Raw genomic sequence first — 26,335 nt, forward strand, 5'->3', positions numbered from 1 at the left:
AATTTATCCATTTTTTCCAGGTTGTCCAATTTGCTGGACAAATTGGATCGTAGTAATCTCTTACAATCTTTTGTATTTCTGTGGTGTCAATTGTAACTTTGCCTCTTTCTTTCTTATTTTGTTTATTTGGGCCCTCTCTTTTTTTTCCTTGATGAGTCTGGCTGAAGATTTATTAATTTTGTTTATCTTTTCAAGGACCCAGCTCTTAGTTTCATTGGTCTTTTCTATTATTTTTTGAGTCTCTATTTCATTTATTTCCACTCTGATCTTTATTCATTCCTTCTACTAATTTTGGGCTTTGTTCCTCTTTTTCTGGTTCCTTTAGGTGTAAGGTTAGATTGTTTATTTGACATTTTTTCTTGTTTCTTGAGGTAGGCCTGTATCACTATAAAGTTCCCTATTAGAATTTCTTTTGAAGTGTCCCATAGATTTTGGAAAGTTGTGTTGTCAATTTCATTTGTCTCAAGGTATTTTTAAATTTCCTCTTTGATTTTCTTTGTTTAGTAGCATGTTGTCTAGACTCGACATGTTCGTGTTTTTTTCCACTTTTTTTTTGTCTAATTGATTTCTAGTTTCATACCACTTAGTCAGAAAAGATGCTTGGTATGATTTCAGTCTTCTTAAATTTATTGAGACTTGTTTTGTGACCTAGCATGTGATCACTCTTGGAGAATGTTCCATGTGCATTTGAAAATAACGTGTATTCTGCTGGTGTGGGATAAAATGTTCTGTATATGTCTATTAGGTGCATCTGGACTAAAGTGTTATTTAAGACTAGTGTTTCATTATTGATCTTCTGTCTGGATGATCTATCCACTGATGTAAGTTGGGTGTTAAAATCCTCTACTATTATTGTATTACTGTCAATTTCTCCCTTTTTTGTCTGTTAATATTTGTTTTACATGTTCAGATGCTCCTGTGTTGGGAGCATAAATATTGGTGGGTGTTATATCCTCTTGTTGGATTGACCCCTTTATCAATATGTAATGCCTTTTCTGTCTTTTCTTACAGTCTTGATTTTAAAGGCTATTTTATCTTACATGAGTATTGCTACCCCAGCTTTCTTTTTGTTTCCATTTGGATGGAATATCTTTTTTCCATTCTTTCATTTTCAACCTATGTGTTTTTAGGTTTGAAGTGAGTCGCTTATACGAAGCATATAGATGAGTTCTATTTTCTCATCCATTCAGCCACCCTATGTATTTTGATTGGAACATTTAAACCATTTACATTTAAAAGAATTATTGATAGGTATGTACTTAATTGCCATTTTGTTAATTGTTTTTTGGTTGTTTTTGTAGTTATCTCTGTTCCTTTCTTCTTTTAATCTCTTCCCTTTTGCTTTGATGATTTTCTTTAGCGTGGTGTTTGGGTTCCTTTTTCTTTATTTTTTGTGTATCTCTTGTAGGTTTTTGGTTTGTCATTACTTTGAGGTCTATATGTTGATCTAGATATATAGCAGATTGTTTTAAGCTGATAGGCACTTAAGTTTCAATGCATTCTAAAAGCAATACATTTTTACTATCCCCCCACCCCATGTTTTATGTTCTTGATGTCATATTTTACATCTTTTTACTTTGTGTATCCATTAACTACTTTTTTTAGTTATAGTTGACTTTTGTCTTTTAACCTTAATACTAGTTTTCTAAGTGGCTGATCCACTGTCTTTACTATATATTTGCTTTTACCAGTGAGATTTTTTTTCTTTTATGTATTTTCTTATTTCTAGTTGTGGCCTTTTCTTTTCCACTTAAAGAAGACTCTTTAACATTTCTTGTAAATCCAGTTTAGTGATGATGAACTCTTAGTTTTTGCTTGTCTGGGAAATGCTTTATCTCTCAATTCTGAATGATAACCTTGCCAGGAAGAGTATTCTTGGTGGTAAAGTTTTTCCTTTCAGCACTTTAAATATATCTTGCCACCCACTTCTGGGTTGCAAATTTTGCTAAAAATTCAGCTGATAACTTTCCCTTGTATGTGACTAGTTGTTTTTCTTTTGCTACCTTTAAAATTTTCTCTTTAACTTTTTCCATTTTAATTATGATATGTCTTGGTGTAGATCTCTTTGGATTCATCTTTTTTTGGGATTCTCTGTGATTCCTGGACCGGGATATCTGTTTCCTTCCCCATGTTAGGGAAGTTTTCAGCCATTATGTCTTCAAATAAGTTTTCTGCCCCTTTCTCACTCTCTTCTCCTTCTGGGACCCCTCTAATGTGAATTTTAGTACACTTAAAGCTGTAATAAAGGCCCCTTAAACTATCCTCATTTTTAAAAATTGTTTTTTCTTTTTCTGTCTTGCTAGGTTGATTACCACTGCTCTTTCTTCCAGGTCACTGATCCTTTTGTATCATCTAATTTACCCTTGATTTCCTCTAGCATATTTTTCATTTCAGTTATTGTATTTTTGAGCTCTGATTGTTTTTTTTTAATATTTTATAACTCTTTGTTGAAGTTCTCACTGTGTTCTTCCATTCTTTTCCCAAGTTCAGTGCACATCTTTATGATTATTACCTTGAACTCTTTATCAGGTAGATTGTTTATCTCTATTTTATTTAACTCTTTTTCTGAGTTTTTGTCTTGTTCTTTTGTTTGAAGCATATTCCTTTGTCTCCTTATTTTGCCTAATTATCTGTGTTTATTTCTATGTATTAGGTAGGGACTTTATGTCTCCTGATCTTGGAGAAATGGCCTTATGTAAAAGATGTCTTATGAGACCCAACAACATGGTTCTCTCTGGTCTCCAGAGCCAGATGATCCACGGGTGTCCCCTGTATGGGCTACATGCAGTTGTGGCAAGGCTAACTGCTACTGGTGCGCTGGTAGGCATGGTTGGCCCCTGACCTGGCTGGCTGTGCAATCTGGTGTTTAATGCTGAAGGTACACTGGTGGGTAGGGCAGGCCTCAGGCATGGCTGGTTGTGCAACCTGGCGGCTCATGACTGCTATGGGTGCACTGGTGGGTTGGGTGGTCCCCAGCACTAAGAGGCTAAAGGGAGGGTTCCAAAATGGTATCTGCCAGTGCCAGTATCAGCACGGTAGAATGAGCTTACAGTAAGGGCTGCCACCAGCATCTCTGTCTCCAGGGGAGTCCCAGTTGCCTCTTGCTTCTCTGGGAGGCTCTCCAAGATCAGCAAGTTGGTCTGACCCAGGTGCCTTTCAAATTGCTGCCTCTGTTCTGGTACTTGGAGTGAATGAATTTTTGCACACACCCTTTAAGAGCAGAGTCTCAGTTTCCTTCAGCCCTCCAGCTCTCCTAAATGTAAGCCCCACTGGTTTTCAAAACCAGATGTTTTGAGTGCTTGTCTTCCTGGTGTGGGAACCCTGGGCTGGGGAGTCCAATGTGGAGCCCTCACTCCTTGGGTAGGACATTTGTGTTTATATCCCTCCCACTTATGGGTCACCTTGCCAGGAGCATGGGTCCCAACTGGACAGCATCTCCACCCCCTTACCTGTCTCGTTGTGGTTCCTTCTTGATATCTTTAGTTGTGGAAAATCTTTTCTGCTAGTCTTCAGGTCACTCTCAGAGATGGTTGCTCTGTAAGTAGCTGTAATTTTGGTATGTCCATGGGAGGTGAGTTCAGGATCTTCTTATGCTGCCATCTTGATCCTATGTCCTATTATGTGCCTCTCTTGACTCTTAATCCCCACAAGCTTGGAATAGTTTCCCACCTCTCTTCTACCAATTAGGATCCTACCCATCTTTCAAGACCCCAGCTGACATTGCACCTCTTCTAAATAGCCTTACCTGATCACTCTAGTCCTCATTGGTCTCCTTGTTTGACCACTTTCAGGGCTTGGTCTGATTGTAGAATACAGCATTTAAAAATATTTCTTGTATTGTTCACTGTTTTATGGATCTTGGCTCCTCAACTGGGAAACTCTATAAGGAAAGGACCATCTTCTTCCTCTGTTTCCCCTAGCATAGTATTAAGTATATAGTTTGTGATGGATTTGTTAAAAGGAAAGAGAGCCACAGTTATGAAAAGCTTTTGACAAGCACTCCAAGTGCAGTCCTGGCTAGGGATAGAGGCAGGAGAAATAACTGACCTCACAATTTACTCATCCCAAGCCCATTTATCCAAAACATCTCCAGTGAGCCCAGCATGAAAATTGAATCTCTTTTTATGAAATTGAGATATTTTTGCTAACTCCTTCAAGGTGACTGAAACTGGAAGCAACTGTTTAAAAGCAATTTGTCAGTGTTCAAGACAACTGCCATTTTACGTAAGACTCTTGATGTCTCTTTCCAAAAAGCAGCAAAATTACACCTCAGACGCCATCTTGGCTGGAACCCAGAGATCTCAAGGGAAGTGGTATGTGAGATATTTTATTTTTTTAACATCACAAAAATCTACCAAATTTTTCAAAGTTTTCAAAATCACAGGAAACTAGAGAAAATAACACTCCAAATATAGATCCTCACATATCAGTCTAGAGCTCTTTTTGTTTTTGCCCACATTTTCTACAGAAACACTACCATCTCCTGGTCATAATGATAGGAAGGAAACATTGCTAATGAGAAACACTACTTTGTATGTGTCACCTAAACTTCAAAATGTATTGAAACACTCCAATCTTTTTATAGCTATAGAAAAGTCTGACTACCACTAGTAATTCCTTTTCAAAAGTGAATCATTCATGTTCATCTTAGGGACCATCTTAGGGATTTTCTATCCTTGTCTACCTCTCCTCTTCTTCTAAACCCCAACTGGAAGCTTTCTCCTTCTATAGAAACTTTCAGGTGGTTTTTGTTCTCTTTCCATCCCGTGTACTCAGAATTCACCTCCACGTGCTTGCTGACTATCACAGGACTCCCACCCCTCTGAGGTCATCATGTTCCTTCTTGGCATGTCTTTTATGTCTAGAATGTTTCTTCTTGGACAGAAAACCCCTCAGACGGTGGATGGGACAGCATTGACTTTCATACTGTGTTTAACAAATTAAGAGTGATGATTCTTAACTGGCCATCTGGGATATCCTGTCAAGGTCAATAATGCCCCATCCTGTTGCTGGGTTGGAGGGTTTTTCATGTGTATATGAGTCTGGCTCTACAATAAAAATAAGAAATTCCCAGTGAAGCATTTCAGAGCAATTATTTCTTCACGGGTGGTTAAAGCCACTCTTCTTTCAGCCTTGTCCTTCTAACTACTTCAAGGGATGCCATGACTGCCCAGAAACACACCGTTGGGTATGCCCATTACTCTTATTAGAATAGTTTTCATGAAATTAGACTTCAACATTTATGGAAATTAATCTGATTTCTTGACTGACAGTATAAACAGAGGAAAAAGAAACATGAGAAAGAAGAGTGATGTCAGGCAGAGGAATCATATTTGAATATTATCTACATTATAACTGTAAGAACTTACAAAGTCCAGGTCTCCATGGCGCAGACAAAGTGGAAAATTGATATAACTATCCAGTTGGTTTAAGCAAATTGCTGGAATAGCTACATCCACTTTTCCCTTAGCTTTGGCTATTAAAACCAGACCCATGTCTCCTTCTCCCACCAAGTAGTCCAGTCCTCTTTGGATGGGGCCAGGAAGCCAAAATGGAAAGAAGAAGGACCTTAAACTGACGGCTTTTCATTTCCAGGTTGACAAGACAGTAAACATTGGTGGATCACTGAGTTTCCCTTTTCCATCCTGCTTGCTATTTTCCATTTATGAATGTGGTAGCACAGGACTGTACTTTATTTGGGTACTTGGAGTTTTACCACTCCACTTTATGAGTATGTAAATTGCACTGCCTCCCAAAGAAGCAGATATCTGTCCTCTCAAGCATTACTTTAAGCCAAGAGAGAAAAAGAGGTTTAATTAAAACGCAAACTCCTTTTCTAAATAAAGATAAAAAGAAGGAGAGGACTAGCATAATGATGAGAATTCTAATCATTAATTTAGAAGGAATGAGCTGAAGGAATCTCTGCAGCCATTTTAATTTTGGGGGTATCTCCAGGACCCTGACTTTAGAAATGATATTATTCCTTTTCTAGGTGTGGGCATAAATTTTCTCTTTCTGCTAGGCTTCACTTGCTTGTTTAATACAGACGCTTTCCTTTGTTAAACGCATAGTACCCTTGTGAGGGTCCCTTAAGTTGGGTTTTCCCCTATGTAAGCTACTCTTGAGAAGAATGAAGAAGTGGAGGGAAAAGATGGGAAGAAGAGGGAGGGGGAATAATAGCTAACACTGACATAACAGTGTACCAGGAACTGTTCTAAGCTCTTTGCATATACTAATTCATTTTATCTTCACAACCCTATGGGATAGGTATTATTGTCTCCATTTTATCAACTGAGGCACAGAGAGGTTCATTCACTTGCCCAGAGTCACACAGGTGAGAAGGGGCAGAGCCAGGATTTGGACCCACGCAGTCTGGCTCCAGGCTGTTTTCTTTGCTGTTATTACTATGATGCCTCTCAGCTTGGGGATGTGAAGCAACCTCCGGCACTCTTAACGCTGAGGCTACCGGGAGGAGCAGACTTTGTGATGACTGTGCTCGCAGGGGCCAGATATGCTAACACTTCCAGCAGATTCATTGGGACCACTCTGGGACACAAAGACCCCATTTCTAACCATGAACTTGGATCTGTTTAACCACATCTCCATTGAAAGAGCAGAATGTAGGTCGTGGGCACTGTCTAAGTTTCTTTATTCCCTCTCCCATGATGCCTTCCTTCAAACATATGCACTCTCACAATGCACTTTTACAGAAACACATTTCTGATTTTTCTAGATACTTTAGTACTCTTCTTTGGATTTGGCTTGCCACTGTGGGCAGGAGTCCCCCCACCTCCCTTGTCTGTGTCTTAGTATTTCTCAAGCAGATATTTTGTTTAAAATGCTAAGAGCTTGTATTGGCAGCCTAGGCAATAAAGTGCTTTATTTGACAACAAGGTTTTTTCTAAAAAAAAATGACTGTCCACTTTATGAGACACTGGAGGGCATCTTCAATACTATATATCATTATTGGGAGCTCACATATCTACCAATGGCGAATCCTTATACCAGTGTTCTTTAAAGTTTCCCTCAAATTTCAGCATGCTTGCTCCCTCTCCACAGAATTTCTAGAAGTAGATATTTGATGAAAGCCTCCCCAGAGCCATCTGCTTCCATTCCCTCTTTCGCCTCCAGCTTGGGTATTGAGTACTGGCTGTAAAGTGGCCCACCAAGGAACCTGGCACGTAGTAGGTGGAGACTTCACCATCAGTTTCTTCCTCTCTGCCCTCTCCCACTTTTCCTCAAAAAACCTTAACCATTTGCCTTGATTCTGCTGATATCAACTTGTTCCTCTGAAAATACAGAGATCAGTTTCCCTTGTCACGGAGATCACTTCCCCCTGTCTTGGGGATTCATTTAAAATTTCTATCTGCCTTATGATTAGAGTAACCATATAATTTATCATCCAAACCGAGACACTTTTGAAAGTGAGAGAGGCAATCTTAATAATTATGCCTGTCAGAGAAACAGGCATAAAACTGGGCTGTCCCAGATAAATCAGGACCTATGGACACCCTATTTATGATGTTGTGTATGGTTCAGAACTGGCCACATGCTGGCGTAGTTTTGCTGTCTGAGGTTTATCTTCATGGTATCTCATAATCTCTGTACACTTAGTCCTTTTGAGAGTACAGGGTTTACTTCTGTGACCTGCTCCAGCCAACCAGAGATTAATGGGAGCAATGGGAGTTATAAACAGTCTGAATTTTAGCCTAGCTCTTGACCATTTTTCAAATACTTGTTCTCCATTTCTCCCATTACCAGAAAGCCAAGCCATTCCATCTCCATAGGGTACCACTCAGAGTATAATTGAGGTTTGAATAAACAACACATGTGGCTTTTAAGGTTAAATGAATATTGTTTGACATACAGTACACTAGAGTTGTTTTTCATTTTGGTTTTAAAAATTGGTTAAAATTACATCTTGTTGCTTCTCGGAATTCGCTAGAATCCATCTGTCTCCATTAGAATCATTGTTTTTCTTTTTTTTTCTTTTAATGACTTGGCTGAAAAAAGAGGCTTCCTCTCACTCAAGATAATTTGTCCAGTGAATCAGGAAAAAAAGCACAGAAACAGGTTTTTTTCTAGGGCTTTGGTGCCTACTTTTTTCTTTTATGTACTTTATGTATGTATATCTAAGTTATAATATCTAAGGTATAAGGTATAAGATTGTAAATGGACAAACCTATTTTCAGCTCTCCAGATAGACGCTGCCCCAGTCTAAAGAACCACTAATGTGAACATCTAAGAAGATAATTCAAGTTTAACTATGGTTCATGTATAAAATAACTAAAATGTTGAAACCTTTAGTGGCTACTTATAGAACGTGCAAGCTTAGAGAATGCCATTTTGAAGACTTTGAAAGCTCAAAGGCAATGCTACTTGAGAATACACACACACATACACACACGGAAGTAATGGCTCCAGTAGTTTCTGATGAAGTGAAATAGTTCAAATTTAGGTACACATAACTGTCTGCAAATGTTTAGGTGGTTATGACACATTCATCTGAACTTGTATTACAGGGTATTTAATAGTCTGTGCGGTAACTGACTTGCCTCGTTGCTTTGCTATCTTGCCTCTCTGCTTATTTAACAGGGACTGTATGATTCTATATTGCTTTAAGATTCTGTCTGGACTATTAAGTATTTAAAGATACTCTTTAAAAGCCATTTTAAGACTCTAGGGTCTAAATGCAATAAATTGAGCTTCTTAGAAGGTCATGCTGAATAAACATTTCATGTCAATACCAATCATTAAATCTACATTTAAAAAGGGCATTTGATGAGGAGAGCTATTCTCTCATTTTTCTTTTGTTATTTGTTCTCTTTCGACTACTTCGATTAGGCTTGAAACCACACACTATAGTGTTTACATTTTGTTTTGCCATTTTGCTGGCAAATCTTTTCTGGTTTCAAATCTTCTCTCTGGTCCCATATTTTCATTTGGGTCAGGACATAGCTTAGACCCACCACTGCCAGCTAAAACGGAGCAAGTAAATCCAAGTCCATACCCATTCAGTCACTGTCGAGGGCAGCGCCATTCCCCAGCTCTCCAGATTGCAAACCTAGAGTCATTTTATACTTTCTCCTTTGCCTTCCTCCTCCTTTATCAAATATTCCATCAGGGTCTTATCATTTTCTTGTTATCTGCAGTAGTGTGATTCACCCCCTTCTTCTCCATCTAGATTCTCATGGCCTATCACATGTTACTACAATAGCTTCCTGATTGGCCTCCCTGATTCCAATTACTCCCCAACCAGTCAGCACTCCCTTCCCGGGATAAGCTTCCACAAATATCATTTATACCATAGGCACCTCTACCTAAAAATTGGTAACGGGATCAAATATGAATTCTTCAGTCTCTTTTCGAAGTCCATACAGGAATTATTTACCACCCTGTTATCTCAACAACCCATCCCCCTCCCTTCCTCCCTCCCACCCTCCTTCCTTTCCTTTCTATCTCTCCACCAGCCCCCCCTTTCTCTTGTTTCACTTCTGAAGTTTCCACTCAAGCCACACCTTGCTTGCTGTGTCCACTATGTGACTTGCTATTTCCAAAGCTCTGGTCCTTTGCAAATGCCGTTCCCTCCAGTTGGCGATACCTTCTGCCCATATGACTGTTTATACCCTGCAGTATCTACTTCTAAAAACATGACTTAACAATTCTTTGGGGATGCTTTCCACGATTACATCTGACTGCTCACTCCACACATTCAATATCTCCTAAGCATGTATACTCCATTTGTGTTTCCAGTTGCTACTCTGTGTGTTTTTAGGCTCTTTTCTATATTGATTTCCTGTCACCTCCAGACAGGTTGTAAATGTCTTGAGGGCAAGGGTCCAGCCCTGATTTCTCTTCTCCTTCTGCCTTAGTATCAGGTTTTCCACCCAAGAAGTGTTCAATGTATGTTAACTGACGTTTGGGTGTTATTATTTTCTTTTAAAAAAATTTTATTGAAATATAGTTCATTTACAATGTTGTGTTAATTTCTGCTGTGCAGCAAAGCAATTCAGTTATATATATATGTGTGTATATATATATATACACATATATATTCTTTTTCATATTCCTTTCCATTATGGTTTATCACAGGATATTGAATATGGTTCCCTGTGCTATACAGTAGGACCTTGTTGTTTATCCATCCTGTGTATACTGTTTTGCATCTGCTAATCCCAAACTCCCAATCTTTCCCTCCCCCACCTCACCTCCCTCTTGGCAACCACAAGTCTGTTCTCTATGTCTGTGAGTCTGTTTCTATTTCGTGTTGTATTTTAGGTTCCACATATAAGTGATATCATATGGTATTTGTCTAGACTTCTCTTTCTGACTTACTTCACTTAGTATGATAATCTCTAGGTCCATCCATGTTGCTGCAAATTTCCTTCTTTTTTATGGCTGAGTAATATTCCATTGTATATATGTACCACATCTTCTTTATCCATTCATCTGTTGATGGACATTTAGTTTGTTTCCATATCTTGGCTATTGTAAATAGTCCTGCTGTGAACATTGGGGTGCATGTGTCTTTTTGAATTATAGTGATGTCTGGGTATATACCCAGAAGTGGGATTGCTGGATCATATGGCAACTCTATTTTTAGCTTTTTGAGGAACCTCCATACTGTTCTCCATAGTGGCTACACCAATTTACATTCCCCATCAACAGTGTAAAAGGGTTCCCTTTTCTCCACACCCTCTCCAACATTTAGGATTTGTGGACTTTTTAATGATGGCCATTATGACTTGGGCATTATTTTTTGACATAAACAAAGGTGAAACCATCTTCACTCTTACAAAGTTAGTCAGGGTTTCCAGATAGTCTGAGTGTAATCTTTGTCTACCATCTTTACTCAGACATGGAATAACCAGGAAGAGGCAAGTATGCTATTGGCTAAGTACTTAATTCTGTATTGTTTTACTGAAGTTCAACTCAGTACATATACTGAGCACCTGATGTGTACCCAGATCACTGACCCCCCACCCCAGAGTTTCTGACTTACTAGGTATGGGGTGGGGTCCAAAATTTTGAATTTCTAACAAGTCCCCAATTTATGCTGATGTTGCTGGTCTGGAGACCACACTTTGAGAACCAGTGATGTAGGTGACACAGAGGGAGGTCTAAGACATGGTCTTTGGTTTCAAGGGATTTACAGTCTCTTTAGGGAGACAAGGCAGGATCCTTGTATCATCAACATCTCATAGGAGAATTCTAGTGGGATAAAGCAGACAACAAATAAAATATATAAACTGTAAGATACTGTTGAGTCCTAAGATCAAAAAGCAAAGAGGGGGGATAAGAAGTATCAGAGGGGATTTGAAATTTTAGATAGGTGATAAGAGAAGGCCTCCCAATTCTATCACTTGATGAGTATTTATTGAGTGACTATTATGTGTCAGGCACCGTTATAGATCATGGTGATACAGCCATTAATAACACAAATTAATAAACCCTGCTCTTATAGAATAGACATACTTATTTGGGAGCCAGGAAATCTGAGATTTGGGTTGTAAGCTCTCATCAACTCGCTATGTGAGTAAATAGCTCCTTGCTCTCTCTGAGCCTTGGTTTCTCCACCTGTTACATGGAACAGTTGGACAAAATTATGCCTGAAGTCCTGTACATCTCTAAGGCTACAGAATGCTAAGTCCTTTAGGCAATCAGAAATATGTGAGAGAACTTGAGGAAGACTTTGTAGAGGAGGAAAACCTTCATGGTTTTTATAGTCATACAGGAGCTACGGAGTGTGGGAGCTGGGAAAGTAATTTCAGAAGAAAAATAACATGAGCAAAAACATGGAACCAAGAATGGGGGCCACAGTTTCAGTGAAGAGTAAAGAGGTCAAAGGGTTCCCATTGTAGAGTAGCTAAGATAGTTGGGTCAGAGGTAGGTGCTCAGTAAAGATGAGGTGGAGGCTGATAATAGAGAGTCTTAGATGGGGACCCACTGAGGTTTTTTTAAATCAGGAAATGATATGATTATATAATCAAAGTGATGTTTTAGGAAGATGAATGTAGCAATCATAGTTAAATCTTCAAAATTCATAATTTTTTCCATAAGATGATCTTTGAATCATGGAGGTTTAAGCCATGCTATGTTTTATGTCACTACCCAATGATAATATTGGTATCAAATTAATCTTGAGGTCTTTTTCCAGCCCTAAACCAGTAACAGTACTTGACCAGTAACACATTACTAGTTAGAGTTAGGTTTTGAAAGCTTGGGAGATGAATTAGAATAGAAAATTCTTAATGTTTATACATTTTTGTATTCCGAGTTATCCCATGAAATATATGGTTGAATAGATATTGGATTATCCTCAACCAGGTACACACACACACACACACACACACACAAACACACACATAAATAGTACTCATTTAGAGTGGTACAAATATCTCTAAGACCGAGCTCTTCCCATCTGCTTGTTTGGTCATAGATAATATAAGACAGTATTTTTGGAGATTATCCTCTTATTTTTTATCTTTAATCAGCTGAGGAATATCCATATCTGTTGTGAGTTTGCTTTTCTCAAGGCTGAAAGTAAAATCTTCCCCCTAAAAGCAGTTAGTCTGGAAGACAGCAATGATAGGGATTCGCTGTTCAAAAAGTAGGTTGTGGAGACCCAGAGAAAGGTGTCTCAGGCAAAAATAGAAGATATGGGTTATGTAAACACTCTAACCACAGCAAGTTTTACCTTAACTTTCAGATCAAGTCATAACTCCTCAGAGGCATAATGGTGAATTTAACAAACTATGACAGACCAAATCCTCAAAACTCTCACTTTTGAAGGGTAGTTTAAACACAAGTTGAATATGACCTGTAAAAGACTTAACTATCTTCAGAATAAAATAAGCAAATGTGACAATGATGGCTATATTACAGTGGAAAGTGATTATTTTCCCTTTTATTTTCCAAATTCTGTGTAAGATTGCTGGATGGTCTGTTTTAGAAAGTGGCAACTTTCTTCAGAGTTGTCTTGAAAAATGAGGCACACCCAGGGAGAAATCTTTCAACATTGCTGTTTGAAGGACAGCCACAACAGCTTAAATGTGTAAAGAACCTTGGGATCATAGAACCCAAAATATTACTGGGTCACAGGTTAATATTTTCCCCTTCTATGTATGTATAATTCTTTATTTCTTTTTAATAAACAGGGGATGGAGAATTGTCGTGGGAACATTCTGATGGTGATATCTTCAGGCAGCCTGCCAACAGAGAAGCAGTAAGTGTGAATAGCTCAAATAATTCAATACTTCACAGCATCAGGCCAGACTTCCCTCCCTCCATGGGTACTGTCCCAGCAATGCCATAAAAGGGCCCATCTCTAACACCGTTTTTCTTCCCTTTCCTCAGAAGTGTGAATGCCATCATCACCAACCTGGAACCATTTAAGTGCATTGTATAATTGGTAACTGGGGCCATGACATGAACATGAAGAAATCATAGCCCAGCCCTTAGGCACCCTTCATCTAGATTAGAAGTTGGTACCCTTTCGGGATGACTTGCCAAATCTTTGTCTTCTGTAAGGAAGGCAAGTCACCACCCCCAGCCTCAACAGTGAGGACCTTCTGTGGGATCGTAAGGTAGGTCAGCCCATCCTTTGGGCACAGGTACCTTGGACATGTCCATAGAAACCTCCCCTAGGCCTTAGGCTCTCAGTCATACAGCTGGAAGAAAGGAAAGGTAGCAGCCAGATTCCCCTTCTCAACCTGCAACATCTTCTCATTTCTATTCTTGGTGCTAATCTCAGAATAAGCCTTAGGAGTGGGCATCTCTTTGTGCATAGTAGTAGCGTCTCTTATTCCTTTTTATTTTGAAATAATTAACAAAAGAGAATCCCTCCAAGAAATACATGTCTAAGTAGAGCAACACTTCAAACCGCTAAAAATCAGAAAAGATGTTGCGGTTCAAAGGATCTATCACATTAAAGGACTTTATATGAGTCCATATGGGATTGTATGAAATCATGAGTGTGAAACTTTTGAAAATGGTAAAACGCTATAGAATTTAAAGAATCTTTCATCCAATAAAAAAGTGTACAAAAAGTACAAAATGTACCAAGGCATTCGTTGCAAAAAATGGGTATTCATCATACCCTCATACAAAAGAAGTATACAGAGCATTCAACGTAGAATTATTTCCATAAAAGCAAGACAAATGGAGACAACCTAAATGCTATCTATAGGGGTTTGGTTAAACACACCCAATCTATAGGACACCATACATTTGTTAAAAAGAATGTGGTACGTCAAAATGTAGTAAAGTGGAGGAATCGCCAAGATATAGTATGTAAACAAAACAAGGTGCAGGATACAATTTATACTATCATTTCCTTATGTAAAAATTGTGTATGCATGTGAGTAAATGCATATGAAAAGATCTAGAAGGTCACATACCAATATATTAATTGTGGTACTCTCAGAGGGGTGCAAGTGGGCAGGAGGAAAGGTAACGTTTGATTTTTTAATTTTGTATCTTATGTATTATTTGATATTTTTCAATGAGCATGTATTAGTTTTGTAATAAATCAAATTTAAATGATTTTTAAAACCTTGGAAATTAGTTCTCAACAAACATTGGATATTAGGGCAAGAGTCTATGGAATTATAGGTCAGGCCCAAGAATCATGAGGGTATGGAAGAAGGTGTTGATCCAGGACCTAATAAAATGATCAGTACCTACATCACAGTGTGGCTAAGGCCATCACATGTGCCACTTCTGACCTGCAAGCCCCCAGATCGCTAACACCCTCAGCAAGGAGATGAAAGGATCTGTATTTGTTTTATTGTCTAGTCATATTCTTTTCTAGACATTCTTGTTTCCAAATGAATGGAGAAGGATTTGTGAATGGAGTGGAGAATAATACTCTGGATATCTCAAAAAAGCAGCACTCCTGCAAGAGAGCGTGGGCTTCCCAGTTTGTGGGTTAACATAGACCCCAAGGAAAGACTTTCTCCATCCAGCAGTGTATCTGCCTTATACTAAGTGAGATTCCTTCCAGATCCTGATGGGAGATGATGTCAGTCTCCCTGTTCTGTGTTGTGAATTTCCTCTTTTCCTCAGCCCCCATTTTTTTTTTTAATCATGGTAGGAAGTCGAGAGTGGCTAAATTAGTAGCTGTCAACCAGATGCCATTCTAAGCCAAAGTTAGGTCTCAGTCACCTTAAGCTGGGCGCCTTAGCCCCCAACACTAAGCACTATGGCCCCCTCAGTGGTCTTGCTGGTAATGCCATTAATTAGTCTTCTTGACTTTGTCTCATGCTGCCCCCACCTCCATCATTGTCTTTCAGCCTCATTGTTCTTCCTAAACTGCTGGTCATAGGGCTGGACTTAATCTGATACTTCCCGTAGCAAAAGAGGTCAGATATAGAAGGCAGGGCCTTGAAAGAGTTATAGATTTTCAAAGGAGTTCAAGACTTATCTTTAGAAATGAACATTTGTGCCTGGTAGGCCAAAATGTCCAGATGGTTCCACTTTATTATAAATAAATATTTTCCTTTGTTCTACAAGGGATAGATATTGCGGGATATGATTTAAATAATAAATAGCATCTGTAGTAACAGAAAAGTATGTACCTGGCACATAGTTGGCACCCAATAAATATGTGGTGAATGAATGGGCGTGGAAGGTAGAGCGAAATGTGTGTGTATGTGTGTGTGTTGCAAAGGCTGGGGGCGGGGGGGCTTTTCCTTAATGTTAATGTGTAGGACTTTGTCCCAAACGAGAGAGAAATTCTTCAAACTTATTAGAAGGTAGGAGAATCCCTTCTGAATAGCATTTGCAGGCCCAACTTTCCACATGGGAGAAAAAAAACACATTTCTGATTCAGTAGAGTGTCCCTTTTAGTAGACTGTTCCTATTCCTAGGGAACCATCACAACCTCGGGTCAACAGAAACAAAGCTGATTGGTTTATTTTGCCAAGTGGACTCAAAACCATCATTTTAACCAAGTTTTACGAAGTGCACAGAAAGGAGAACCAGTGGTTTAATGATGACTACTTTGTAAAAACCTGAAATGGTTTCTGTTTGATTTCCAGATCATAACTTCATATGAACTGGTCCGTGTACCATCAGGGGAAGTGTGTGTGTGTCGGGGGGAGGGAGGAATGTGAGGAGAGAGAAATAGGCACAGGGTGGAAAGCCAAAACATGAAAGCAAGCATAATTTTGTTTTGGACAACGACCAAACTCCGATTTTGCCCCCAATAGATTACTCGGAGATTTACCATTAGAAAAGTGAAAGAATTTGGCATAGAAACAATATGAAACACATAAAAATCCATGTCTCATTCACATTTTCAGAACAATGCTCTGGATAGGAAACTGGCCTAAGTGTCTCCCAGACAGGGATAGTCCTAGGTTACTCATGACTCAGGTGTAATGTGCTCATGGCTGTGTGGATTATAATGAATTCTGAAGACATTTTTTAAATTAAACTTTTAATTTTGTGAGTAAATGTAGATTCACTTGCAATTGTAAGAGAGAACACAGAGATGGCGTGTACCCTTTACCCAGTTTCCCCCAATGGTAACATCTTGCAAAACTGTAGCACAGGATCAGAACTAGGAAGGCACTTCTGAGGCCATTTCTAAACTTTCATGTTTTCCTGTTTCTGCCGATAAAACCCTTATATCTTAGACCTTAGAACAAGTAAAGAAGAAACTCCTGGGTAACTTCTTCAATGGCGGAGATTTTCCAACACCAGGAAAGAACTGTGTAACAGCCATCTCAGAAGCCCAAGATATTTGACAGTCCTTCAAGTCAGTAAATCAAATAATACCAAAATATTGAGCAGAAGAAAACAAAGCCTAGACGTGTGATCGCTTCTACCTAACTGGTTTTGACCTGCTCTCTCAAACAGCTTATTCACAGCTGGTTTTAAAGATAACCTCCAATTTCACTACAACTCCAAGGCGTTAATGCCTTTTTCTCCTTCGCTATAAGTTCCAAGGTCAGAGCGGCCCCTGGTAAGCCTCTTTCATTCGTTCAGGGGAGCGACTCTGAAAGAGCCATTACTCCTAAATCAAAATCACACATCACCACCCCAACCCCGGGGCCGAAACAGAAGATCCTTTATGTCAGTTATTCTCAACCTTGGCTTCAAATTAGGGTCCCCTGAGGAGTATATAAAATCCTGATGCCCAGGCCTTACCCCAGACCAATTCCATTGGAATCCCTGTGGGTGGGATTAGTGTTTTTACGACTCCCCAGGTGATTCTGTGTGCAGCCGAGATGGCGACCAGTGGCATGTGTGATTGTGAACACTGTAGCAGACTTCTATATGGGAGAGAATTTTCTTTGGAGCAGCTTTTAAGCAAATGTTTGGGGATCCCTGAGCTTAAGCAGATGTGATCTCTCCCACATCCTCCTCCTCTTCCTCTCTCCTTTCCCGCTCTCCCACTCTCTTGCCATCTCCAAAAGCTCAACTATCACTCTCACCCCAAATAAAACCCCTCTTCTTCTTGGCCTCAGTTTCTCTGTCTGTAAAATAAAAGACTTAGATGAGGTTTGGGGAGGGCTGGGTTGGCCTCTGATCAAAAGCCCTGTGTTCCTTTTTTGTGTGTCTTGAATCATTTTTCTCCCCTTATCATATGTCCAGAATCAGAGTCCCCGGTACCGAAGAACAGTTTTTCAATTCGTGTTCACCCTCATGAATCAGAGAACTCCTTGTACTCGCAGCTTATCCTGGGTCAGCGACCTTCCCTTTCAAATTCTAGCCCCGTCGAACCCCCTCCTTTCAGCATCAGTAGGACACCCACCAGCCAAACTGTCCTCTCTGTGTTCCTTTGGGAAAACTTTGCCAAACTCCAGAAAGGGCAGAACAATCTGTAATGGCCTTTGTGGAATGTGAGTGATTGTGGCAGAAAGAGACATATGAGCCATTGTGGGAATGAAAAATATTTGCACTGAGAATCCTGTCTGTGCACATGATAATAAATTGGTGCAAACTCTTATTTGTGTGAGTTTTTATAGCAACGCACCAGCATGGGCTCTTCTTAGATATAGGATAATGTTCTCTTTCTCTTACTCCAGCTCCTGTTTGCTCTCGCCTTCTCTCACCCATGCCTCCCCACCCCCTAACCAGGAGAGCAATAATAATTCCGAAAGCTAAGTTTGCAACATGTGTGTCTATGGAACATAACTAAAATAAATGTTTTGGGGGATGGTGGGGTTAGGGGATCCCATAACTACCTTCTCAATGTTCCTTGCTATTTCTACCACTGAGTGTAAGGATATTCCTTTGTAATTGCCTGCAAAAGCTTCTTTCGTGGGACCCACCCCCTTCCCTTACCCCTGACAATTACCCCTAAAACCCAGTGTTATTGGGCTTCAAGCCTTAAGGTTCTATTCATCATCCATTCCATCCTCCTATAACCCCATTCTACTTCATCTCCTGGGCGAGGGGTGGGTAGCAGAATAGTTGGCTCATCCTGTGTCTTGAACCCTTGCTGAAAGAGCAATGATGGGGTTGTCTGTACTACAAGACTCTAAACTTTCATGAGGGACCGCAGCTTTCCTTCGTCCATTCAACAAGGCTTTGATGAGCACCTTCTAGATGCTGGACACTGTTCTAGGCACTGCAGATACAGCAGTGAACACAACAAAAGTCCTCACCTCTGTGGAGCTGACATTCTAGTGCCATCCTGCACAGTCCATTCTTCTGTCTATAAAACGTCTGGGGTATCTGTGCCCTGCTCTGTGCCCTCATGCCGCTGCCTGCGTTTGGAGTCTCTGTATCTGTTATCCAGACCAGACTCGCCTCCCACCTCTTCCTCCTATCCAGTTCACCGTACACATTGTCAGGGCTCAATGCTTTTGAAACACAGTTCTGATTTTTTTACGTACTTAAAAAAAATAAATCCCTGAAAGGCTTCTACACCCTCACCTCTATTGCCTACCAAATAAAGTCCTTGCCCCTTAGCCTGTCATTGCAAGTCCTCCATGATCTGGCTCTAACCCACTTTTGGAATGTTATCCTTCGGCTGTTCCCTTTTATGGACTCTATGTTCTCTGCTACACCTTCTCAACTTGGAAATCTCTGCCTGGAATATTCCTCACCAAGTCTGCCTGTAAAAAGTCTACTCATGCTTCATGGCCCAGGTCACAAACCCTCCGCAACTAGAAGCTCTCTGTCTCGTCCTAATTTGCACAGCATTTTATCCTTCTTCTGTGGCCTCTGTCACACTCTGCCTTGCCTTGCAGGTGACTATGTAAATTCTTAAACCTGAAGGTGAGATTCTTGGGAGCAGGAAAGATACTTTACCCTTTTGGGCTATTTTTCTCCCTCAGGAGCTTGTCTGTGAATCTAGTCCAGTCTCCTGCCAGAAGAGAGAGAAATCTCAGCATGCTGCCAGTGCTGTTCTTCCGCCACATCCCAATTTCTCTGTTGGTTTCGGTGGACATGCAGTTAAGATCAGAGCTCATCACTAAAAACGATCAAACAGCTTCTAAGGTAGCTAAGTCCATCTCAGTCTTCTCATTGGTAGATTCGGGGGGCTGACTTTGTCCTTTGTCATTTCACAGAGACATTCTTACCACCGCTCGCACTATGATCCCCCACCAAGCCGACAGGCTGGAGGTCTGCCCCGCTTTCCCGGGGCCAGAAGTCACCGGGGAGCACTCATGGATTCGCAGCAAGCGTCAGGAACCATCGTGCAGATCGTCATCAATAACAAACACAAGCATGGCCAGGGTAAGGGACGTGCTTCTTTGGTACTGCACCCTGTCGGGGCTTCAGCAGCCCTGGTCTTTGCAGAGCTGGGAAAGGACCCTTTCTCCCATACATATCAGACATTCTCATGTGGATCACTCACCATCCGGTCTACCAAGCGAGTGTGGACAAGTGACTCCAGAGGACTGTTAGGACTTTCCTAAATACAGTCCAAAGACCATAGTTTATATTTCAGGAGTATCTGTCCTTATTAAGGACCAAAGGTGAGAAAGCAGTGAACCTGATGCACCCTCCAGCATTTTCTCCGTTGCCTCTGTGGGTTGACGGTCATTTGGGAAAGTTTGCTGGGGCTTTAACAGAATGAAAGGCGGTTTGTTTTCCAGCAGGACACCCAATATTCAGAGGTAGTCGGCTCTAAACGCCTCTAAAGCTCTCACCTGAACCATAGAGATAGCAATTCTCACCCCTCATTGCCCCGGCTTCTCCTGGCGCTCTTGTTAAAGACACTTATTCCTGGCTCCCCACTCAGAGATTCTAATTCATAGGAGGAGATTATGCTTAGAAGTGAGTAACCCAGTGAGAAATCCAGAAACCTCCTGGCTGAGCACCCACTCGGCCAAGCACACACATCCACGGACCGTTCCTTCCCGCACAGAGTTCTCCAGCCACCGCGTGCACCCCACCCCCGCCGCCTCCCGGCCAGTAGCGGGGGTCTGGGGGCGGGGGAGGAGAAATTCGATCAAACAATTGACTGCTTCTTACTCCTTTAGGCATCCTGTCAACCAGCTCGTCAGAGCAAAAGCTCAGCTGGTTCCTTTTTATGAAACCACAAACATGTTTTGTTTCCTTTAAAGGAAAAACAAATCAAAGGCAGCTCTCTGAATGGGTTAAAAGTAATAAATTATTAAGCCAAATGATTGAATAACATGGGTGAAAAACAATCCGTTACAAAGAACTCCTACTATAAATCTCAACAAAGCTGGTCAGGCCAAAGCCAGTTGATCACATCTGTTACTAGTTAGATGTAAATTTCAGATTACAGATAAAAAAATTAAATTGCTTTTGAAACTTAAAAAAAGAACATTCAAAATAAAACTCTTAATAAAAAATGGTGAGGTATTAGAAGAATTGGAAATATTTACTATTGATCTGGGTTTGATTTGAAATTTATTATTTTTAAATTCCAAGGCATTCTGATATGAATTTATGAAATGAGGAGGAGGAGTTAGGTAAAGATGCAGTTTGATTTTCAATCCTAAATTGCCTTCAATAGATTCCATTTGCTCTGAAAGTATTTTAAAGCCTTAAAAAACGTGTGGGGAAATGGTCTTTGAAAATCCTAAATCCCATAATTTCCACAGGCCTCTTCATTTTCAGGGCAGAGGCTCATCCCTTGATTTCTCCATGTCCTACAAAGGCCCCAGCTGGTTTACATTTATTCATTGACCCCATTGATTTGGATGCAGCTGTTCTCTCCTGACCTTTCTCTATTATAGTTCATTGGAGAGTCACTTGTCCCTATCTCCAACTCCCAGCGCCCCAGCTGGATGATCGAAATCATCTTGAGAATTTGTTCGTGGGGAGAAGGCTGTGTTTCCCCCCAGAGAGTTGATGTGTAGGCTCTTACCCAGTCTGGATTATTCCCTTAGTCCAGATGTTCAGGGGAGAGGGGACCTGGCTATATAACCTTGGGGGTCCTGCCTGCCCTGCTCCTTAGCCCTCCTGCTAACAATGTGTTCCTCTGAGACACATCTATTTTGTCCCTTGCTAGAGTTCAAGAGGAGAAGCAGTAGGACCCCACCATTCTTAACTAGAGTCCAGCCTAAACTTTCTCAAAGCGGAGTCTGCACCCACATGATCTTGTTGTCTAGAAGGGTGTGTCACTGTCTGGGGAGGAGAGAGAAGAGGGGTTGGCGGGAGAGAGAACAACACATCTGGTCCATCTTGTCCTGTGATTCCATCAACAGTTTAGATTTCAAGCCCCTATTCTATCTCACTGTACGATTAGGAGTTTCTCTGGCTTAGGTTCTTGGAAATCTTTACATGGATTGACCTGTTAGAGCGCCTAGTACTCTAGCAGCTCTTGCAGAGGACAGGAAAAGGCAGCCGACATCGTCCATATTTCCTAATGTGACCCAGTGGATTTGATGAGAGAAATAGCCCAATGATTCATCCTTCTGAGGCCATTGTCTTGCAGCCAAATCAGTCAGTTCCTAAGAAACGCCCCAAGTGGAGCTACTTTTCCCACCCTCGCCCCACCTTAAGTGATACAACCCACCCTAGAGATGTTGTTGATTGGGATACCGACAGGTCTCCCTGGGCATGATGAGGTGATGGGAATAATGAGAAACACACCCAGTCCCCGTCATGGCTGGAAATCTCCAGAATGTCTCAGCACTTTCAAAAAAGAGAGAACTCATTCTCAGACCTCCCTATTTGCGGCTCTGTGCAGGTCTTATACTGGAGCTTAGCTCCGTGCCTTACAGTCAAAGCCGGATATGTTTTGGTTGGTTTGCACTGAAGGATGTTCCTGTGACTCCTTCCCTTCATAGGCCCCTCAGCCTGCAGCCCAGATGCTTGCTCTTGCAAACTGTCCCCCCCCCCGAAAACATGGAGCTGGTGACTTCTCTTCCATTCAGCAAATGTGAGACCACCAAAGGGTATCTCTAGAGAAGTCAGTGATTCGCTGTAGCCAAATCTCTGCAGCTACTATGAGGATACAGGACACTGCCAGAAGATTAGAGGCGTAAAAGGCTACCTTTCACCACTTACCCGGGAGGGGTGGGTCCTTTCCTTCTCAGTCTTGTCTCAGCACCTTCCTTCCCACTCCAGAGAGTAAGTCAGCACCACTGAGCTCCGTACCCATCTGTGTTAGTAGATCAGATTCTCATAGCATTTGACATTCTGAATGGATTTGCTTCAGGATCTGGAAAGACTTGGCCCTTTGAGAAGACCAGTAGTTTTTGCATCTAGTCTCCCTGGACAGCAAACCTTCCTGGGAGATTTTCATGCCTAGAAGCACATCCACTTGGGCCATCCCAATCCTCTATGGAACTACGGGTCTGAACACTACATTCTAGCAGAGGTTCCTTATCAGACACCCTGGACAGCTAGAACTCTGCTTTCATGCATCCATTCATTCCTCCATTTAAAACATACTATTTGATGGCCTACTATGTGTCAGGCCCTTGTGGGCATCCAGAGGCCTCTGTTGAAGATCCTGAATAGTTGCTGACAGGAGAGCAAGACACAAGCTGTATTTTGGTTACAGAGGCTGCTCTGTAAACACATCTCCACGGGCACAACAAGAACAAAGGATGCTTGATGTCTTAAGGGGTTCAGGTCCTGGGCTCTGAGCACCAGGGCCCATTTCAGCTCCCTAGCCTTTAATTTCCAGTCCTGTGTTCTCTTCCAGTGTGTGTTTCCAATGGAAAGACCTATTCCCACGGCGAGTCCTGGCACCCAAACCTCCGGGCATTTGGCATTGTGGAGTGTGTGCTGTGCACCTGTAATATCACCAAGCAAGAGTGCAAGAAAATCCACTGCCCCAGTCGATACCCCTGCAAGTATCCTCAAAAAATAGATGGAAAGTGCTGCAAGGTGTGTCCAGGTAAAAAGGCAAAAGGTGCGTTGGTTGGAAGCCCTGCCTTTGGTTGACTGAGATCCCCACATAGTCATTCTCAATGTTCTTTGAGTATCAGAAACATAACCACAACCTGCCATATAATTGTAATGGTAATAGTTCTACTAATAACTGACAACAAGCTACGTTCTCTCCTCTCTTGAAGGGCTGATAAGATGGTTGCTTGGAAGAAAGTGACTTCTCAGAAACAGGCTGGGGATTTGCTTGTGTCTACCACACCTTTGGTCCCACGTAGCCCTAAGGGCCGAACTTAAGCCTTGCTTTTCTAAATAGTAGAGAAATTAGGTTATCGTGGTTATTAGGAAGGACAATAGCACCCTTTGTTTATATCACCGTTTAACTCATCAAAGCACAATCACCTTCATTTTCCCTTTCAGAGAAAGGCATAGTGGAAGGAGAGTGGGTTCTGGTCCTAATAACTAACTTGCTGGGTGACCTTGGAAATGTGCCAGATCTTCTCTAGGCTGCATCATCCTCATCTATACAATGAAAAGTTTGGAATAGTTGATATCTAAGCTTCCTTCCAATTCTAAAATGCTATAATGATATTATCCTTTCTCTATTAAAGACAAGAAAACGGAGGTGTATAAAGTGAAGTGGCTTGCCCAGAGTCACAGAAATAGATAATAAAACCAAGGTTTGGAACCCAGGTCACTTCCAGCCCATTGTTTTTTCCAGGCCAGCAGAAAATGTTGACTGATAAAAAAAAAAGACAAATCAGTTACTTAAATGTTGGTTTTGACACACGAGCTAGAGAAAAATACAGTCCGTAGTATTGTGGTGACAGAGTACTGGATTGATGATCAAGCATTCTAGCCCTGGCTCTGCCACTGGTTTCCTGTGTGACCTAGAACAAGTCACTTCACCTCTCTGAGCCTCAGTTTCCTCCTCTGCAAAACGAGAGGGTTAGAGTAGATTTCTTAGGGTCTTTCCAGCTCTAACATTCTAGGACTGAATGAATTAATCACTTCCAGGCACATGAGTTTATCATTTCTTATATCTACCTGCAAAGCACTGTTGTAAACACAGATGAAAAACCTAATGTTTTTAGGGACTGCCCTGGTGGTCCAGTGGTTAAGACTCCACGCTCCCAAGGCAGGGGCCCCGGGTTCAATCCCTGGTCAGGGAACTAGATCCCACGTGCCACATCTAAGACCCGGCACAGCCAAATAAATAAATAAATATTTTTTTAAAAAGCAAATGTTTTTAAGTGTAGGCAGAGAGCTAAATCATTTATTCAGTTTAGGCAATTCCTCATGAGTAGCAGACAGACATGAACTTTGTCAGTGTATTCAGTATATATGTATTTTGAGCATCTTCATGTAGGCCAATGGTTCCCAAACTTCTCTGCACATTGGAATCCCCCAGAGAGCTTCTAAAAATACCTGTGTCTCTTGGACCAACAACTGGGGACTAGACAGGCCCGGGGATGAGTAGGCCGTCAGTGTGGCTGGACCACCAAGGACCAGAGGGCAGTGTGGAAGGATGCCAGGATGGACAGAGGACGGAAACTAGGACCAGGTGGTCTCTTCTGCTAAAAACAAGACAACAGGCCCAACATGGAGTCAATTTTGCTAAGCCCCATGTCACCAAATCGAGACAATCAATTTTCACTCTCCCAGAAATGAAATCCTACACCAATCAATCAGGAGTCACCTGATCAACACTAGTGAGGTCGCCTGCCTGATAGACCCATGCCATCCCTTAAAGGAAAGTGCCCTGGCAATAACCAATCCGCTTTTTTTCCCAAATATAACTTCCTTGTTCCTGTTCCCTTCTGCCTGTAAAAGTCTTTCATTTTGTACAGCTCCTTGGAGCTGCTTTCTATCTGTTAGACTAGATGCTACCCAATTTGAACCAATTTTTGCTCAAATAAACTCTTAAAACTAAAAAAAAAACAAAAAATACCTGTCTCATCCCCAGAGATTATGATTTAATTGATTTGAGTTGTGGCCTGGGGTTTGGAATTTTAGAAGATCCCCACACAATATTAATTTGCAGACAAGTTTGGGAACCACTGCTGTAGGCCCAGGGTAGTTTATGGTTTTGCTAATCAAAGTGTGGTTTATGGACCAGCAGCACCTGGGAGCTAGTGAGAAAACCACTCTCAGGTCCCACCCCAGACCTGCTGCATCAGAATCTGCATTTTAACAAGGTCCCCCAGGTGATTGCAATGCACATTAAAGTTTGAGAAGCACTGATTTATGGCACAAACAAAATCTTTCTTAATGTCACAAGCTTCATCTTCCAGAGTAGGGGCAGAGTGTGGCTAGGAAGGACAGGAGCTATCTGATACGGAGTGGAGAATTGGGGCATTAAAATTGTTGAGGAAGTGTACTCACTAGGGGCACGGAGAGAGCACATTCTGAGGATATGAACATGGCAGCCACCCAGCCATGATAACCTATTGTAACTTCCAAGTCTGCCACCTCACTGGATCCCCAGGCCTTTTAGTGTCACTTGGAAGTAGTTCTACCAGCACAGTTTTCTCTCCTGTCAAGGGTCTAATGCCTATCATCATAAAAGTAATACAACAAGATAATTTCATACACAAACTAATAGTTACCTAAACTACCCAGGTAAGATAAACCCTCCCACTATATAATATTCCAACTTGAATCTCACACCTTCAGACCGCATCCCATTTCTTTGTGTGGTTAGGATTGTATTGCTGTACGTGATTCAAATAAGAGTGAAGGAATCAAAAAGGTGTGAGCACAGTACACAGGACAGGCATTGCCTTTCAGGTGGTGGCATTTATTAAAACCTTTATGTTCATACTCTTTGGCTAAGCAGTTCTACTCCTAGAAATCCAAAGAAAGTGATCAGAGATGTACAGAGATATACAAACAAGGATTTTTGCTGCAGTGCTGTTTATAATAGCGAATTATTGGAAACAAACTGAAAGTCCACCAGTATGGAAATGGTTAAATAAATTATGGTATATCTGTACTGTGGCATATTATATAGCCATTAAAAATCACTATAGAACAAGATTTAATGGCACAGAAACATATT

General features: G+C 41.1%; 1 protein-coding gene across 8 annotated transcripts in view; it reads left to right on the plus strand.

Moving 5' to 3' along the window:
- Positions 1-26,335, plus strand: part of CHRDL1 (chordin like 1) — a gene marked incomplete at its 3' end in the record, with an annotated part of 116,253 nt that overhangs the window by 78,249 nt on the left and 11,669 nt on the right. For 2 of the 8 annotated variants that reach the window (XM_081221294.1, XM_081221295.1), the window contains exons 7-10: positions 13,158-13,225; positions 17,602-17,691; positions 19,527-19,695; positions 23,090-23,299. In XM_081221294.1, coding sequence (XP_081077420.1) covers positions 13,158-13,225; positions 17,602-17,691; positions 19,527-19,695; positions 23,090-23,299 — 537 coding nt within the window. Of the gene's footprint in view, positions 1-13,157; positions 13,226-17,601; positions 17,692-19,526; positions 19,696-23,089; positions 23,332-26,335 lie in introns of those variants that run through there. The other 6 variants (XM_081221299.1, XM_081221300.1, XM_081221297.1 and 3 more) reach the window with 4 other exon arrangements.

This window comes from Mesoplodon bidens (assembly GCF_964165515.1).
Source record: "Mesoplodon bidens genome assembly, chromosome: X".
Lineage (NCBI taxonomy): Eukaryota > Metazoa > Chordata > Mammalia > Artiodactyla > Ziphiidae > Mesoplodon > Mesoplodon bidens.